Here is a 15693-nt window from a genome sequence, read left to right on the forward strand (position 1 = left end):
TCAAGACATCCAGAGAATGGTCTACCATTACAGAACCAAAGGCGAAAAATTCTTCCTTTGCGTCGGCATCGGCCCATTTATACTACAAGTCTTTCCCATGCACACTAGCCCACGCTTGATATTTCAGCCCACATGAGGCTAAGAGCCCACCTCCACATGTCGGTTCGGCTCAGTTCGTTGCACCAATAATCCCGAAAACCTGGCTCACCAGCCGCTCCGAGCTGTGCCCGGCCGCCCTGAGCTCGAGCCAGTTCATGACGAGACTCGAACTTTTTTTTTTCAAACTAATATGTAGGTTTCACATATTTAATACTAGTTAGATAAAAAAGTTAAAGAAATTTTTACCGTAGGTCGTTGCCTTTTTATGTTAAGAAGTCTTCAAATAATAGAGTTTCAATTGATATTTTCTAGAATCTAAATATTTAAATTTTTATATTTACTTCTCTATCTTATTATTATCAATTAGAGTATGGGATATTTGCTAAAAGAACGGTTTGGATCTATTTATCTAAACTTTAGAGCTCTAAAAGCTTTAGAGTGTTTTAATTATTTTATAATTTAAAGTTCTAATATTAAATGATTTTAAGTTCAAAGCTAATTTAAACTATTTATTTAGAGCTTTAGTTTTAAAGTAATTTTAGAACTCTAAAGTTTCGAGGAGATATCCAAACACAGGAAACAGTCTCCATTGTGCTGCTTGGGTGTGGTACATTAAAGGCATATTTGGTTCACTGTCTAATTTGCCACACTTCACCTAATTTTTCTGCCTAAGGCTAGTTATTCAATTCGAACGACTAATCTTAGGCAAAGTGTGGCACATTTATGTGTTGTTTGGTTTCGAGGGACTAATTTTTAGTCCCTCTATTTTATACCATTTTAGTACCTAAATTATCAAATACAGAAACTAAAACTATATTTTAGTTTTCATATTTAGTAATTTAGAAACTAAAATGGAATAAAAATGAAGGGACTAAAAATTAGTCCTTAAAATAAACACCCCTTTAGCCACGAACCAAACAGACCCTAAATATGTATGAAGGCCCAACATTTGTGACGTGGGCATTGGCGAATGTCAATTGCATTTTGGGGCTAAACCGCACGACCCACTCGGCCCATTCCAAGTCCCACCTTGCGTACGTGAGCCAAACGCTCCTGGTCCTGGCAGTCTCCATCTCCACCTAGGGTTCCGGCGATGGTGCACGGCGGCTACCCGCGCCGCGACGCCGCCGTCCGCCGGCCCAAGTCCTCGTCCTCCGCCGTAGTTGCCGACCGCAAGCGGAAGTGGACCGCCGCCGCCAAGAACACCTCACTTAAAAACCAGATCCGTTCCACTGAGCGCTTTCTCCACAAGGTACTTACCGACACCTGGGGGCTGGGGTCTTCTCGACTGAGCTCGGAACCTCTAGTTTAGCGTTGTTCCTACCCAGTGGATGGGCTTTGGCTGTTGCTTGTGGAGCGCTGGGTGTTTCTCTAGGAACCTCTCCATTTTCTAGTTGATTGGGAAGCTTCCCCGAACGTAGCTAGGAATTTTAGCACGAAAGTCTTTCTACAATGATGAATTGTTCAACCACAAATATTTATTTACTTGTTGCTTCTGTAGGGGGCTAGGGGCAAATTGATGCTTCAACTGAGGCCTCTGTTTGTTGCATTCCGCTCAGTAGCCTAATTCATGGTGTAGCTGGATTACTGCAGCTTGCATAGGTGATTAGGTGCTATTAAGTATCAAGTATTGATTGAAAAACTATCAGACTGAAATGTTAACTATGTTGCTCAAACGGTTAGTCAGAAATGCTGTGAAAGGGCATTTGTTCTTGTCAGAGGAGAAGTGACGAAGCCTAATTGACCTTGTGTTGGTGAAGATATTCACTCAAACATCAAAATCATAATAACAAGTTTGATTGAATATCGATTTCATGCCCATGAATAGTACATGTCAGGGGGTATTTATAGAGGTCCTTGCTTTCGTAATTGCTTATACAAAGTCTAAAATACCCCTAACTTGTTAGATTACAATTGTTCGTCCGCGCAAGGACAGTTTGGTCATTTGTCCTCTCTGTTGGGGGCCTTCGTCCTCCGAAGGTCCTCAAAAACATGATTTGACAATGTTTTCCAAGTGGATTATGTGAACAGGTACCTTCGGACTCAGAATTACGAACATGAAGTGCGGTCAGGACGAAGCCTGAACCAGACGAAGGACGGGCTGATTACCAAGCTCCACGAAGGATGGTGCACAGCCGAAGCTGTGCGCAGGGAAGCTTCGTCGCGATAGCAGAGAGGGGAACCGACTTAAAGATGAAAAGACTACGTGGGCCTTGTCAGATTTCCATAAGTCATTGACAAATGTAATGGACATAAATGTAATTTTACGTGGGCTGCGTCCCGCGTCTATAAATAGATGAACAGTACTCCCGTACTGTTCACGCTGACTTGGCATTTGCTTTTGCGTCACGCTTGTACTTTTTACCTTCTCTCAGGACCGAAGGTACATCTGTAATTTGAAATCATTTCTATTTTTCCATATTAATAAAATAGAAATGATTCTATGATGATGCTTATATTATATTTCATGCTTTATATGAATCCTTCGTCATTACTTGTTATGTTTACGAAGGTATGTCTCTTATGACCTTCGTCCGAAACTCATTATTTTCCGAAGGGACATAATGCTTCGAAGGACGAAGGACTTTAACACTTAACACTTTTTATGTTGCCTTGTTCTTAACTCTTAGCATTTGAGAACAAGTCCCCAACATTGGCGCCCACCTCCGGTGAACTCACTTCCACTTCGAGTTTTTTGAACACCTTCGGAAGCTATAGACCCTCGCTATGGCGCCGAAGAAAGCTTCAGCGACTGGGGCTGCAGCACTGCAACCGCTGGACCCCAACCAGGAAACCGTCTCTCTCCGGGAGGCCCGAAACCAGAAGAGGAAGGCTGTCAGCCCGACGATTCAGGAGGATGAACTAGACCAAGAGATCAGGGACATGGAGATGCTACATCAACAGGTGCAGAGGAAGAAGGAGAAGATGGCCAGGCTAGCTGAGCTGCAGAGGCAGATAGACGAAGCTTCTGAAGAAGTCCGTCATCTTACCCACGATGAGCAGAACCGAAGGCCTCAACAAAAAGACCTTCATCAGGAGGGCTTTTTCAATGAAGATGACTGGTATGACAATTTTCATCATGGAAATTTTGTTTTCGACGATGCTTCTCCTCTGTCCGCTGAGCTGCAGGCTACACCTTGGCCTCCGTCCTATAAGCCACCCCAGCTTCCCATGTTCGATGGCCATTCGGACCCGAAGCAGTTTTTGATGAGTTACGAAGCAACAGTGTCTTCGTATGGTGGCAATGCTGCAGTAATGGCAAAGTCTTTCGTTATGGCCGTCAGGAGTGTTGCTCAGACCTGGTATTCCTCCCTTCGGCCAGGAACGATCACTTCATGGCAGAAGCTGAAGGATATGTTATTGACCAGCTTTCAAGGATTTCAGACGAAGCCGGTCACTGCTCAAGCCTTGTTCCAGTGCACTCAGGATCATGAAGAATACCTTCAGGCGTATGTCAGAAGGTTCTTGCGTTTGAGAGCGCAGGCACCAACGGTGCCCAATGAAATTGTCATCGAAGCCATCATCAAGGGGCTTCGTCCTGGACCTGCTGCTCAATACTTTGCTAGGAAGCCTCCTCAGACCCTGGAGAAGCTGCTCCAAAAGATGGACGAGTACATTCGTGCTGACAATGACTTTCGCCAAAGAAGGGAGGAGGCCTTCAGATTTTCTGAAATGACCAGGGGCTTCGGAGGAAGATCCTATCCGAGGCATGTCAGGTCCATCCACAACTCCACTCAGAATGATGATAGGGGGAGTCAGCAGAACAGACCGCAGTGCTCCTCACAGGCTTCGGGGCAACAACAAACTTTCTTCCGGCCACCAGCTCCAAGAGGCAGAGGCGCCAGGGGCTTCGGCGGAAGATTCGGAGATCAACCAAGGAAACTGTTTTGCTTGTTCTGTGGAGAAAGCAAGGGCCATACCACCAGGACGTGCCATATTACAATCCAAAAGCAAAAGGAAATAGCCGAAGCTGCATCTCAACAAGCTCAGCCGAAGCAGGTCATGCATACTGCTTCGTATCATCCACCTTACATCCCACAATACATAGACAACCACCCTGCAGCTTCTGTAGCTTCGGCAAGTCAACCTCAAGCTTCCTGGCAGCAGCCTCCGCCTCCACCTCCACTGCAACAGGGTCAACAGCCAGAAGGGAGTCAATATGCCCCACACCAAAGGGACTTCAGAGAACAATCCGAAGCTCGCACAGTCAACAGCACTGTGCCAGAGTCGAAGCACATTTATTGACACATATCCTACCTTTGATAGCAGTCTTTTCTATTCAGTTTTATTTTCTGTGAAACAAAGAACATTGTTAGTTTTCATGTAATAATTTCGTTGTTTCCCACGAGGAAAACCCATTTTCTTCACAGGCTTTACCTCATTCAAGTTATTATTCGGAGACGAAGCAATAACCCCGGAAGAAGCCAAAGCTGGATCAATAAGAGTAGTAGCTTCGGCAGAATCAGGTCCCGAAGATGCTTGCCTTGTGGAAAACGATGCTTTAGAAGGGATCAGGCTTCAGGCCGTGGAGAATATCAATAAATATCAGGCTGAAACAGTTAAATGGCGAGATAGAAAAGTCCGGTTAAAAAATATTGAGCCGGGACACTTGGTGCTTCGGAGAGTGGCTAACCCAGATACAGTGGGTAAGCTACAGTTGAAATGGGAAGGACCATTCTTAGTAGTATCTTCGTCAAGGCCTGGATCGTACAGATTAAAGGACATGGATGGCAACGAAATTCCAAGGTCTTGGAATGCGGATGAGCTTCGGCGATACTATGTATAACATGATGTAATTTTTTATGTTTTTTCTTTTCTTTTTCATGGCACCCTTTTCCTTTCCGAAGGGGGAGAAAGGTTTTTAATGGGGCCATCATGTGTAATTTCCTTTTTTAGTCTTATAAGAGCAAAATCCCCCAAAAAATGTAAATGTAACAGCTGAGAACGCACCATCGAGTGCAGGAACTGAAAAAGAAAAAAGAGAAGAAGCTCCAAAGACGTTCCTAAGGGAATGCAGAGCTTATACCGCCTAAGTAAAAGGCGAAGAAACTCCAAAGACGTTCCTAAGGGAATGCAGAGTTTATACCGTCTAAGTAAAAGACGAAGAAGCTCCAAAGACGTTCCTAAGGGAATGCAGAGCTTATACCGCCTAAGTAAAAGGCGAAGAAACTCCAAAGACGTTCCTAAGGGAATGCAGAGTTTATACCGTCTAAGTAAAAGACGAGGAAGCTCCAAAGTCGTTCCTAAGGGAATGCAGAGCTGATGTGTGGTTGATTCCAAGGAAATAATGGTTGAGTGTGGCTTCGGTTATATGTTTTGGACATTCATTCGCACATCACATTACATCATAGCATTTGCATTCATAAGCATTCATTCATGGCATCTGTGTTACTAAGTGGTTGCTTCGGCAAAAAGGAGAAGTATTCTTTTATGTTTTGGACTGTACAAAAAAAAAAGAAAGAAAAGCTTCGGCAGAAAGAAGAAGTAGTCTTTTATGTTTTGTACAAAAAAGCAAAGCTTCCGCAGAAAGAAGAAGCAGTCTTTAATGCTTCGTTGTGTACGAAAAGAAGGGAAGGTGTTTTTCGCCTTCGGCTCAAAATATTGATTTCGTCCACATCAAAGCGTCTTAATAAAAGGGTAAGGATATATTACAAGGTATGTACAAAGTTCCTTGAGAACGGTTTAATTGTATTTACAACAAGTTGTTACAAATTTTCTAGCCTACTACTACTAATCTTCTTCAGGCTCCCGCTTCGGCGGCATATTCTTTAATCACCTTCAGCTTCGTCATCCTACATGAATCCAGGTATCCAGAGTAAAAATCAAGTATGAAGGAGAAGGTAAGTACAAAGTAGGATTTCTTACTGGTTCAAGATGACTTCGAGCTTCGTCTCCAGCCTTCTCCCGCCCGCCTTTTGTCCATATCATTTTTATAAATCTATTTGAGATACTTCGGGCGAGGTCAGGTATATCGTCCAGGATTGATGGAGACAGGGTGAAGTTGGGCCTGTTGACGATCTTTCCATGCTCGCAGCCAGCCTTCAGGAATGCTGCAGCAGTACCCCGAGAAGCTACCCAGGCACAGAAGTCACCGTGCCCAGCTATAACTTCGTCAAGTTCTTCAATTTCAGCTTCGATATGATCGAAGGCTTTTGGTAAATCTTCATCCGAAGGGGTAAATTTCCCGCTGCTGGCTCCAACTGAGTAAAAGATCTTCTTTAGTTGTTGGATACAATTGTTGCTAAAATTCAAACATTTATCCTGAAGGCTTGTTAATGATTTCTTCAAATTTGAGTTGGCTTGGACTTCGGCTTCAAGTTTAGAATTAAGCTCTAGCTTTTCTTGTTCAAACTGTTTTGATTGACCGATAAGCTTCGAATTCAATTCTGATATTTTAGCTTCGGTCTCTGCCAGCAAGCCTTCGGTTGATTGAAGTTCGAAGTCTTTCTTTTCAATGATGACTGATTGTTCTTTTATTTTGCTCTCCAAATTTCCAATTATAGCTTCGTGTTTTTTGTCCTCTAAATCCTGCTGCATCTTCAGAGCTTTGCTCAGTAGCATGCTCTGCACAAAAACAGTTTTCGTTAGTAACATTTTCATTATCCAAAGCAATAAGGAACAGAGAAAAGATTGTTTACCTTGAAATTGGAATAAAATAAGCTGCCGACGATATGCTGTCGTCGGTAGCGGCTGATATCTATCTCTAGCTTCGGAAAACCGATACTCTTTGACAGAGTACCGATGACCTTAGCTCCGGTTTGGTCTCGAATGCAGCCTAATTTTTCATCGTCCACACCTCCGAATAGAAGAGCTCCTGGCCTGTATCCGCAAGATTTGGCATAGTCTTTTAGCTCTTCTATTTCGTCCTCCGAAAGTTTTTGCCCAATTAAATTTTGAAATGTGTAGGCTTCGTCGTCCGAAGCGACTTCGGCTATTTCTTTCCCCTTCTCAGGCACTGCGGCCATGACTTTTTTAGCAGCAGCGGCAGCTTCTTCTGCAGCCATGTCTTCTAAAATTTTGTCGATATTTTCAATGGTAGTCTCTAAGTTCACATCTTCGGCTGTAGCGGCTTCGGTAGCCGCGACCTCCGAAGGTGCGACTTCGACGTTTGTTGTGTCTTCAGCAGCTGCTGTTTTCTGAATTGATGCTCTCGGTAGCGTCTTGTCAATAACTTCTGTTACGGCAATAATTCTTTGCCTTTTTGCTTTGGTTATCTTCGTTTTTTCCGGCTCCGCCACCTTTTGAAAAAGCTTCGTCAGTCGAGGCCCTAATGGACTTAGCTTCGTGGGCATGGGTTCAGTCATTACCTTTAGAATTTCCTCCACGTCGCTGGTAGAAGGTGGTGTGGGGGTCCCCTCTCCTTCGGATAGTTTTCGCTTTGGAGTTGATATTTTTCTCTTGACAATTTTCTTCTTTTTTGGTGGTTGTTCTTCATCCTTGTTTAAAGCTTCGGCCTCTCTTTTTCTTCTCTGGCCCTCAGCATCCTTGTTCAGCTGCGCATAGTCAGGATATTCGAAGCCCAGTGCATCAAGCACTCGGCTCAGCCTTCGCTTCGGACGGGTACCGAAGGCTGCTGTCACCAGTATCTTCGGACAAACCTTCAAGAATCTCCTTGGTGATTTTCTCCGTATTAGTCTCCGCCATCGCTATAAGGAATCCCAAGTTCTTCTCCTCGTCGAGACTCGGCTTCGTATCAGCAGGGATCTTCTTACCTTCAGACATCTTCGGAAACACTAAAAAACTGTTTTCAAGGCCGAAGCTTCAAAATCAAAAAGATCAGCAAATCTTAGTGCACAAGAGCTAAAAATTTAGTGGGCCGAAGCAGATGGCAAGTGTGCGTACCAAATGAGTTTGTGGTATGATCTTATTTATACGCCCAGTTCGTTGAAAATTGAAAGACCCTGCTTGTCAGTGAAAGTTGCTATTCTAGCAAAGGGAAGGTGTTTTTTCGGACCTTCGGCTCAAGGCCTTCGTCCATATCGCAATCTGAATTTATCATTAACAAATTAATATTGCGAGGGGCTACTGTTGGGGGCCTTCGTCCTCCGAAGGTCCTCAAAAACATGATTTGACAATGTTTTCCAAGTGGATTATGTGAACAAGTACCTTCGGACTCAGAATTACGAACATGAAGTGCGGTCAGGACGAAGCCTGAACCAGACGAAGGACGGGCTGATTACCAAGCTCCACGAAGGATGGTGCACAGCCGAAGCTGTGCGCAGGGAAGCTTCGTCGCGATAGCAGAGAGGGGAACCGACTTAAAGATGAAAAGACTACGTGGGCCTTGTCAGATTTCCATAAGTCATTGACAAATGTAATGGACATAAATGTAATTTTACGTGGGCTGCGTCCCGCGTCTATAAATAGATGAACAGTACTCCCGTACTGTTCACGCTGACTTGGCATTTGCTTTTGCGTCACGCTTGTACTTTTTACCTTCTCTCAGGACCGAAGGTACATCTGTAATTTGAAATCATTTCTATTTTTCCATATTAATAAAATAGAAATGATTCTATGATGATGCTTATATTATATTTCATGCTTTATATGAATCCTTCGTCATTACTTGTTATGTTTACGAAGGTATGTCTCTTATGACCTTCGTCCGAAACTCATTATTTCCCGAAGGGACATAATGCTTCGAAGGACGAAGGACTTTAACACTTAACACTTTTTATGTTGCCTTGTTCTTAACTCTTAGCATTTGAGAACAAGTCCCCAACACTCTCTATCCGCCTTTAGTTTCTATCAATGATCAGTCTTCATGGATGAAGCTCCCTTCTTATGAACGAATCTACTCTTCGCTTCTAGACAAAAATCTAGTGGTATAGCTTAGCTTATGAAATGGAGTCCTCGTCAAGGAAGCTTTGTATGTCTTGTTTGCCCTTCATAGAAAAGGAATGAAGTGAATTCATGCCTCATCTTTGGTCTTTGTAGAAATGATCCAACATAGTTTGTCTTTTGAGTGCAAACTGAAGGTGATCAACTGGCTTCGTTCTTCACTTAAGTATTCACGTTCAAGTGAATTGAGGCGTTTATCTTCTCCTTTCCCATTGCTTTGTTTTAGCATAAAGCGATCCCTGAAAGCAAATGTCAAGTAAAAGAAAGATTGATTGTTAATCAGCTCCGAAACATCGGGGGCTGCGTTTGCCCGAGGTCAAATCCCCAAGACCGCAACACCTTGATTTAGAACGTGTAGTTATGGGTATTTCATGCCTCTTTCTATGCATCAAGTACATATAATTTTTGGCTAACAGAATCTTCACCTTATATTGGAAAGAGTCAAGTAGGCATATGTGACACCTGATTGTATAATTCACTTCTACGGCAGAGGAAGGTGGCATAAGCTTAGCATGTTTGTGCTATTTAAATCAAGGCCACTTTATGTGAGCAGCCTACATATATAAAAGCAGAGCACATCCTCTTCCATTTTATGTTCTTCTGATTACATCAATGAACCATGGTCCCCTTTTCGTCTAGCCATGTTGATATGTTACTGCTGCATGTTTAATTTTTAGGACCTTCCTGATGACATTAGGGTTGCTCAAGAGAAGAAACTGGAAGAACTGAAGAGGCAACAAGAGCTTCAGAATCAACTCGTTGTTCAGCGAAGTACAGTTGAGAGATAGAAAGATAAAATTCTTTGGTCTGTTATCACTCCCTACTCATTCCAAGTTTCTTTTCTCTGCACGTATGTACTTACCATTTTATTTGTGTTGGTGTTCAAAATACAAAGAGAGGCGGAAGATTGAGAGGATGATAAGGCGCCTTGAGAAGCAGCAACGTTCAAATGGTGATGGTTTCAGCAATAATTTGTCAAAATTGTGAGAAAATCTTGAATATGTCAGAGTAAGCTTCTTACATTACTGCCCTGCCCTGCCCTGCCCATGATCCTATGATGATATGAGATATAAGTATCATCACAACTTTCTTTTCCTTGTTGGATCGAATCGACTGGAGGGTATAATGAACCCTTGTTTATCTGTACCTGCTTGAATCCTGAGCTAAAGCTTATACATCTCATCTCATGTGTAGTTCTTCCCAAAGAATGAAAAATATGTCTCGCTTTTCACTGGAGGGAATAGCTCAGATATTATTCAAGAGAGGAATAAATGGTGTAAACATATCAAGGAGAATCTCATGGCTACTGCAGCAAACTAAAAAGATTTAGAAGGTGACTCTTTGTGTTACTATTTCTCTTGATGACCTTCGAAATTACGGTACCCTCTTACTGGATATCTAATGTGTGAAGTACCAAATTTTATTCTTGGTCATTTAACAGAGCTAACAAGCGATGATGATACCTTGGATGTGAGTGATGATGACTTTATGTCTGGAAGTTCAAGCAATGAAGAGGCTGATGATGAGTGGACTGACAAAAGTGCTAAGTATGGTTCACAACACAGTTCTTGGACATTATAGATGCTTTTAAGATTCTGTCTGATATATCCTGCAACATGCTGTCATACTATGATGCTATCACTTATGTATAGGAGTTCCTAAATCTAATGCTCCCTTTTGATATACCGTCTATATGCTTCCATCTGGTGCTGTGAGAGCATTTTTACTGCTGTGCTAATGTATTTTTGTTTCTTTGTTGACTTGGTGCACTAATATGTTCTTGCTTCTTTCTTCACTTTGTGTGCTAATGTTACTTGTGCCAACCTTTTGCAGGGAACCAGCTTCCAGTGCTTCAGGTAGGGCAGCATCTGGCATGTCAAGCGATGAAAAGAACCAGGTAGGGGGTGTTTCAGTTTTCTTTAGAGTTTAGAGCTCTGGGAAACTGTTTCTATTTGTGTATCCTTATATTTAAACCCTAATCTATTCTGTTTTGCAGCGTTAGAGAGATGCTCGAGTTCTTATGCCACCACCACGCTCATTAGCACCAAATAGAGCTAGACATGCAGATAAACGTGTGATATCCAGCTCAAGCAATACTTCAAACAGCACAAGCGGTGAATCATTTAAAAATAGAAGAGTACCAAATCGACCTGGGGATAATAACAGTAATCTGAGTTCAAATTCTGATGCAATTAAACCACGCTGCAAAAGGAGGCATAAAAAGAAAAGGAAGCCGGTATAACTTTGCATCCACATTTCACAACATAGACCTTTTTTGTGCATCTTTTTTGAGGTCATATTTTAGAAAACATAGGATGAACCACGTCTAGTACTTTTTTTGTGTATCCTAGTTTTTCAAACTTCACTATGGGTTTCAAGTTTATTAGTCATGATATGGCTACTTCCACTTAAATTATAGATCCTCTTGCGGCACCTTGGATGCTGCTGTGAAACCTATATTTTGCTGCCATCAAACGGGCGATCTATCAGAGTTTATTCATTGGGTATTATAAATCATAAGTTCATAACCATCAACAGGAGAAACATATCGGTTGCAGACTAACCTATCGGTGCAAAGTGTGCAAATCAATGTAAAGAGGGTGGTGGGGAGTGTTGTTTTAAAACATGATATTTTTAGAAAGTTCCTCCCACCTGCATCCTTAGTTTGCACCTGATATGTTGTCCGTATATCATAAGTGGAGATCTGCACAAACAGTAGCTATAAAAAAATTATGAAGGGAAATCCGGCCACCATGTTTGTGTGGCTTGAAGTTAGTTATGCTTGACCTATTTTGAGGCAAGTTGGTGATGGTATCTGTATTGGTTTTGCCTGGCCTGTACCGTTTTGTCTCCCATAGACAAAAACAGTGTTAGTGGTTAACTGTCTCTTGTAATATAATACTCCGTAGATATATAAATGCAGTCTCACAATATGCTGCTTCTGTATCTCAACAGGCATGGTGAATATTCCCAAAGCGCGTGAATCGTGGTGCGTGGAACGAACCTGAGATTCCCAGCAAAGTTTGACTTTCCAGCATGGTCAATTCGGAGAGAAGAAAAAAAAAACACAGCATGTGCGATGTGCCTGAGCAAGTTGATTGATCTGTACCCTCACTCCTAATGTAAAAAAAAAAACCCGACTCTGCATCCATTTGTTCACGGATATCAGTATATCACTTTACGGTGGACCAGATATTGCCGGTCTACCGAATGCGTGTTCCATTTTCGCCGTGTAGCCGTGGTTGGTTTCCCAGTACTCCAATCTCCAGTGATTCGGTAGGCTTGGAACAGCGACAGCTCCATGGATCCCCGGTGCCTTCCATCCTTTAATTTGCTAGGGTGTGGGTTGGTTGGTTGCCTGCTGGCTGCTCCAGCTCCGGGAGATCTCATGACCTGTACGCGTGATACGTATGTTGCATTGTCCCCCCCGCTGTCCGATTCGCTCGCATATATGCATCTACTGTGCGGCCGGGCCGGTGGTGTGGGTCTGGTACTGCACGTTGTCCCGTTGCTGAAGCATTCACCGTCAGTTCGTTGTTGCAAGCTAAGAGGGGGCGTGCTTTTACTGTTGCGATACTGTGCTCCGGTCTCCTCTTTACCTGCAGGGGCGATGTTACCGTGCCAGAACCAACATCTCCTTGTCATCTCATCTCTGCCCGAATTCCTCGTGCAGCCCCATGCATGCGCCCCAATTGTATTGTATCGCATGGCGTTGCGTGGCGTGGCACATGGCCCCTGGAGGTCCCGGCCGGCTAGCCATGGTTGCCGCTGTGCGCCTGGCGCTGCAGTGGTGTTCTCCTGTAGTGCACGTCGTCATCGCTCCACCAGCGATTCCTCTGCTGCGTTTGTTCCAATATGCTACTACGTGTCGTCACTCTCAGACGTTCGTTCATGTGGTATGCACGCATCTGGCTGGGCTCCATGATAGCTTTCGCTATTGAGTGCTACTCTGCTTCCTCACTAGCTATATAGTAGTTGTCTGCGTCTGCATTGCATGAGTATGCGCAAACGAAGGAAGCAAAAAGATACCAAGGGGACATGGCGGTGCATGCGTGTTGATCAGTATGTCTATACTATTACGGTATAGAGATGGTTGCAGCAAAAGACCGGTTTGCCCTGTACCTGCTCATGGTCATGGCAATCGTAATGGGCAATCTCCATGCACGTCTGTTGTCCCGCCGGATTAGCTATAGTAGCTGGGCGCAGGAAAACGGTGGCCGTCGATGGCTATCGCGGCTACCAGAAAGGACCTGTCGACTTGACCCAGATCTCTGAGACGACGTACGCATTGCAATGTCTTCCCGCTACGTACGGCTCCTTCTCTCATGCATGCTTTGCCCCGCTGGCTGGAGAACGAGAATGGAAAGACGCCAAGGGACAGCGAGAAAAAAAAAAGCAGCAGCTTTATCAGACAAAACCGCAGTTGCCATACTAGCTAGTAGTGGTATTTCCTTTGTGGCCTTTTGTTATCACGAGAGATACCAGCAGAAGCAAAAGGACGATGATCTCGACACAAATTCGAAGTCAAATTTTGAATTTTCTCCCCTCTCTGTCTCTCTTTTCCTCCATGCATTTTTTTTTCTCAACCTTGCCGTGCCGACTCAGGTCCAGTCCAGTCCAGTCCAGGGGTGGAGTTAGAGCGAAAACCAGATCGATCGAGGAGAGACGTTGTCTTGTGGGTGTGATTTTTCTTATCGTACAAGTATATAATAAAGCGGTGGCAATTATATTTGGTTCTAATCCCACATTGTTTCTTATTTTTTTACGTGGGTGCGGCTGCACCCCTAGAATGAACTAATATACATGGGCCCAGGTCACTTACAAAAGAGGAGCTCAAAGTTACAGATAGGCTAGCAAGCATAAGCTACAGCATATGAGCTAGCGTGCACAGTACAAAAAAAATTCTAGATAGTAGCTTTTCACCGATGCTACTTGGCTGAATAATCTCCGATCTGACATGCATGCACGTCCAGTCAGCCGTCCACAGCACGTCCGCCTGACTGGTGGCGGGAGACACGGCGTGACGTGTACTACGCCGCCGTGATCCTTGAACCATCACCTCCATGCTCCACTCCATCTGATCATGTGCATGTCCATGGTGTGTATGGTATGAGCCGGCTGGGCTGGCCGTAGAACACGACGACGCGCGCATGCATGCATGGGGCCTCCGACCCCTGTGCAGGTATATACCCTACGCCGCGCCTCCAATTCCAGTGAATGACAGATATAAAGACCTCCCTTTTTTTTTCTGTCTCTCTCTCTCCCTCTGTCCCATGCATGAGTTGGACGGACCATAGCTAGCTGGACCTCCATGCATGCCATGCATCCAACATGTCCTTTGCATCCTCGTTGTTGCGTTGGTTATCTTGCTTCGGACCCCCTCATGATCCTCAGCTTCTTGCAGGAGCAGATGAACATCCTGAGAGAGAGAGAGAGAAAAAAAGTCCACAGAAAGTGCGTGGAAGCAGTTTGTCATGTCGGTGTCGTTGTTTGTCGGACATGATGTCGGTATATATATATATATACTTACTCCCAGGGCACGTCGCCGGCGAGCATGAGGTCGCCGTCCTTGTCCTCGTAGGCGACGGCGAACTGGCAGCCGCCGTCGGCCGAGGAGGAGGAGGCGGAGGAGGAGGAGAAGCAGCCGAAGAGCGCGTCCAGCGCGTCCCTCAGCTCCCGGTAGCCGCCGTAGGTCCGCAGGTCGACCTTGCGGAGGTAGGGCGCCCCGTCCATGCTCACCTTCACGTACAGGCGGCCGCCTCCTCCCTGCAGCTCCTCGCCCTTATTATTGGTCCTCCTCGCCGCCTCCGCCGCCGCGTGGAACGCGTTCTTCCGGTACGCTCTCACCGGCGGCCACCCCACCGCCCGCACCCTGCGGCGTTCGTTCACGAGCACCAGCCCGATCATCAGCTGGTCGCTCCGCGCGCGGTATAGTAGCTGTGTACGCGGTGTGTCGCGTGCTGCTCTGCTAATAACGAGAAAGGGCATGCATATGCATGTGCTGGCGCGCGGCTAGGTATATATAGTCGTCACTTACTTGGAGGCCGGTGCGGCGTCGTCGTCATGGTCGCCCGTCCCGGACGCGTCGTCGCTCTTCACCACCGACGAGGACGGCCGTTTCGCCGCCGACGCCGGCGCCGGCGCCGCCGGTTTCCTCGCCGCTGCAGGCGGCACGACGGTGACGACGACGTCGCTGTTGTTGCTCCCGGGCGGGCCAAGACGCAGCTCCGCGTCGATCATCTCCATGCTGGCCGCGCGCCGACGTTGATCACAGACGAGAGATGATGGCGCGCGAGAAGAGAACAGGCGAACAGCTATAGCTAGCTGCGCTGGCGGAAGTACGTGTGTGAGGAGAATGCTTGGCTTGCACTGCTCGGTTGCGTGCCTTGGAGGCTCGGCATATATATAGAAGCGGTTGCAGCTGGTAGCAGTTGCGTTGCGTGCACCGCACCAGTCTAGCCGGCCCAGTTGCAAACTCAATGCAATGCAAAGCGCAGCTCGTGCCATCCACGACACGTCTTCACACAACGCCCCTTCCGAGTGAGGGGTCACATGGACATGGAGATTGGAGATTGGAGGCCGGCCGGGTCCCGGGTCGGTGGTGCGCAGCCGGGGCCCAGCCGACAGGTGGGTCCCGGGAGGTGGACCAGGTCGGATGCTAGTAGAATATAGTAGATTCCTTGCGATGCCCGTGGCCTCGGTCGCGGCAGGCGCATGTGGGTGTGCGGAGCGGGGCCCGGCGGTCGGTGGGCC

The 15693-nt window shown here is 45.6% G+C and overlaps 1 protein-coding gene and 1 pseudogene across 3 annotated transcripts; one reads left to right on the plus strand and one right to left on the minus strand.

The window, feature by feature from the left end:
* The first annotated feature begins 1105 nt into the window (after window positions 1-1105).
* LOC103644184 (rRNA-processing protein EFG1-like) lies at window positions 1106-2546 on the plus strand (annotated as a pseudogene). 2 transcript variants are annotated; one of them, NR_144753.1, is made up of 2 exons: window positions 1115-1351; window positions 2131-2546. The product of NR_144753.1 is annotated as an rRNA-processing protein EFG1-like, transcript variant 2 (transcript). The 2 variants fall into 2 exon arrangements; NR_144754.1 differs by having other exon boundaries at window positions 1106-2217.
* An 11126-nt stretch (window positions 2547-13672) lies between these two features.
* LOC100381959 (uncharacterized) lies at window positions 13673-15311 on the minus strand. Its single transcript, NM_001349032.1, has 3 exons — window positions 14978-15311; window positions 14471-14812; window positions 13673-14359 (listed from the first exon to the last, which is right to left on the minus strand). Exons 1-3 carry the CDS (start codon window positions 15184-15186, stop codon window positions 14302-14304), a joined length of 609 nt encoding a protein of 202 aa, NP_001335961.1. The 5' UTR covers window positions 15187-15311; the 3' UTR covers window positions 13673-14301.
* Between the last annotated feature and the right edge of the window lie 382 nt (window positions 15312-15693).

This window comes from Zea mays, chromosome 1 (genome assembly GCF_902167145.1).
Source record: "Zea mays cultivar B73 chromosome 1, Zm-B73-REFERENCE-NAM-5.0, whole genome shotgun sequence".
NCBI classification, from domain to species: Eukaryota; Viridiplantae; Streptophyta; class Magnoliopsida; order Poales; family Poaceae; genus Zea; species Zea mays.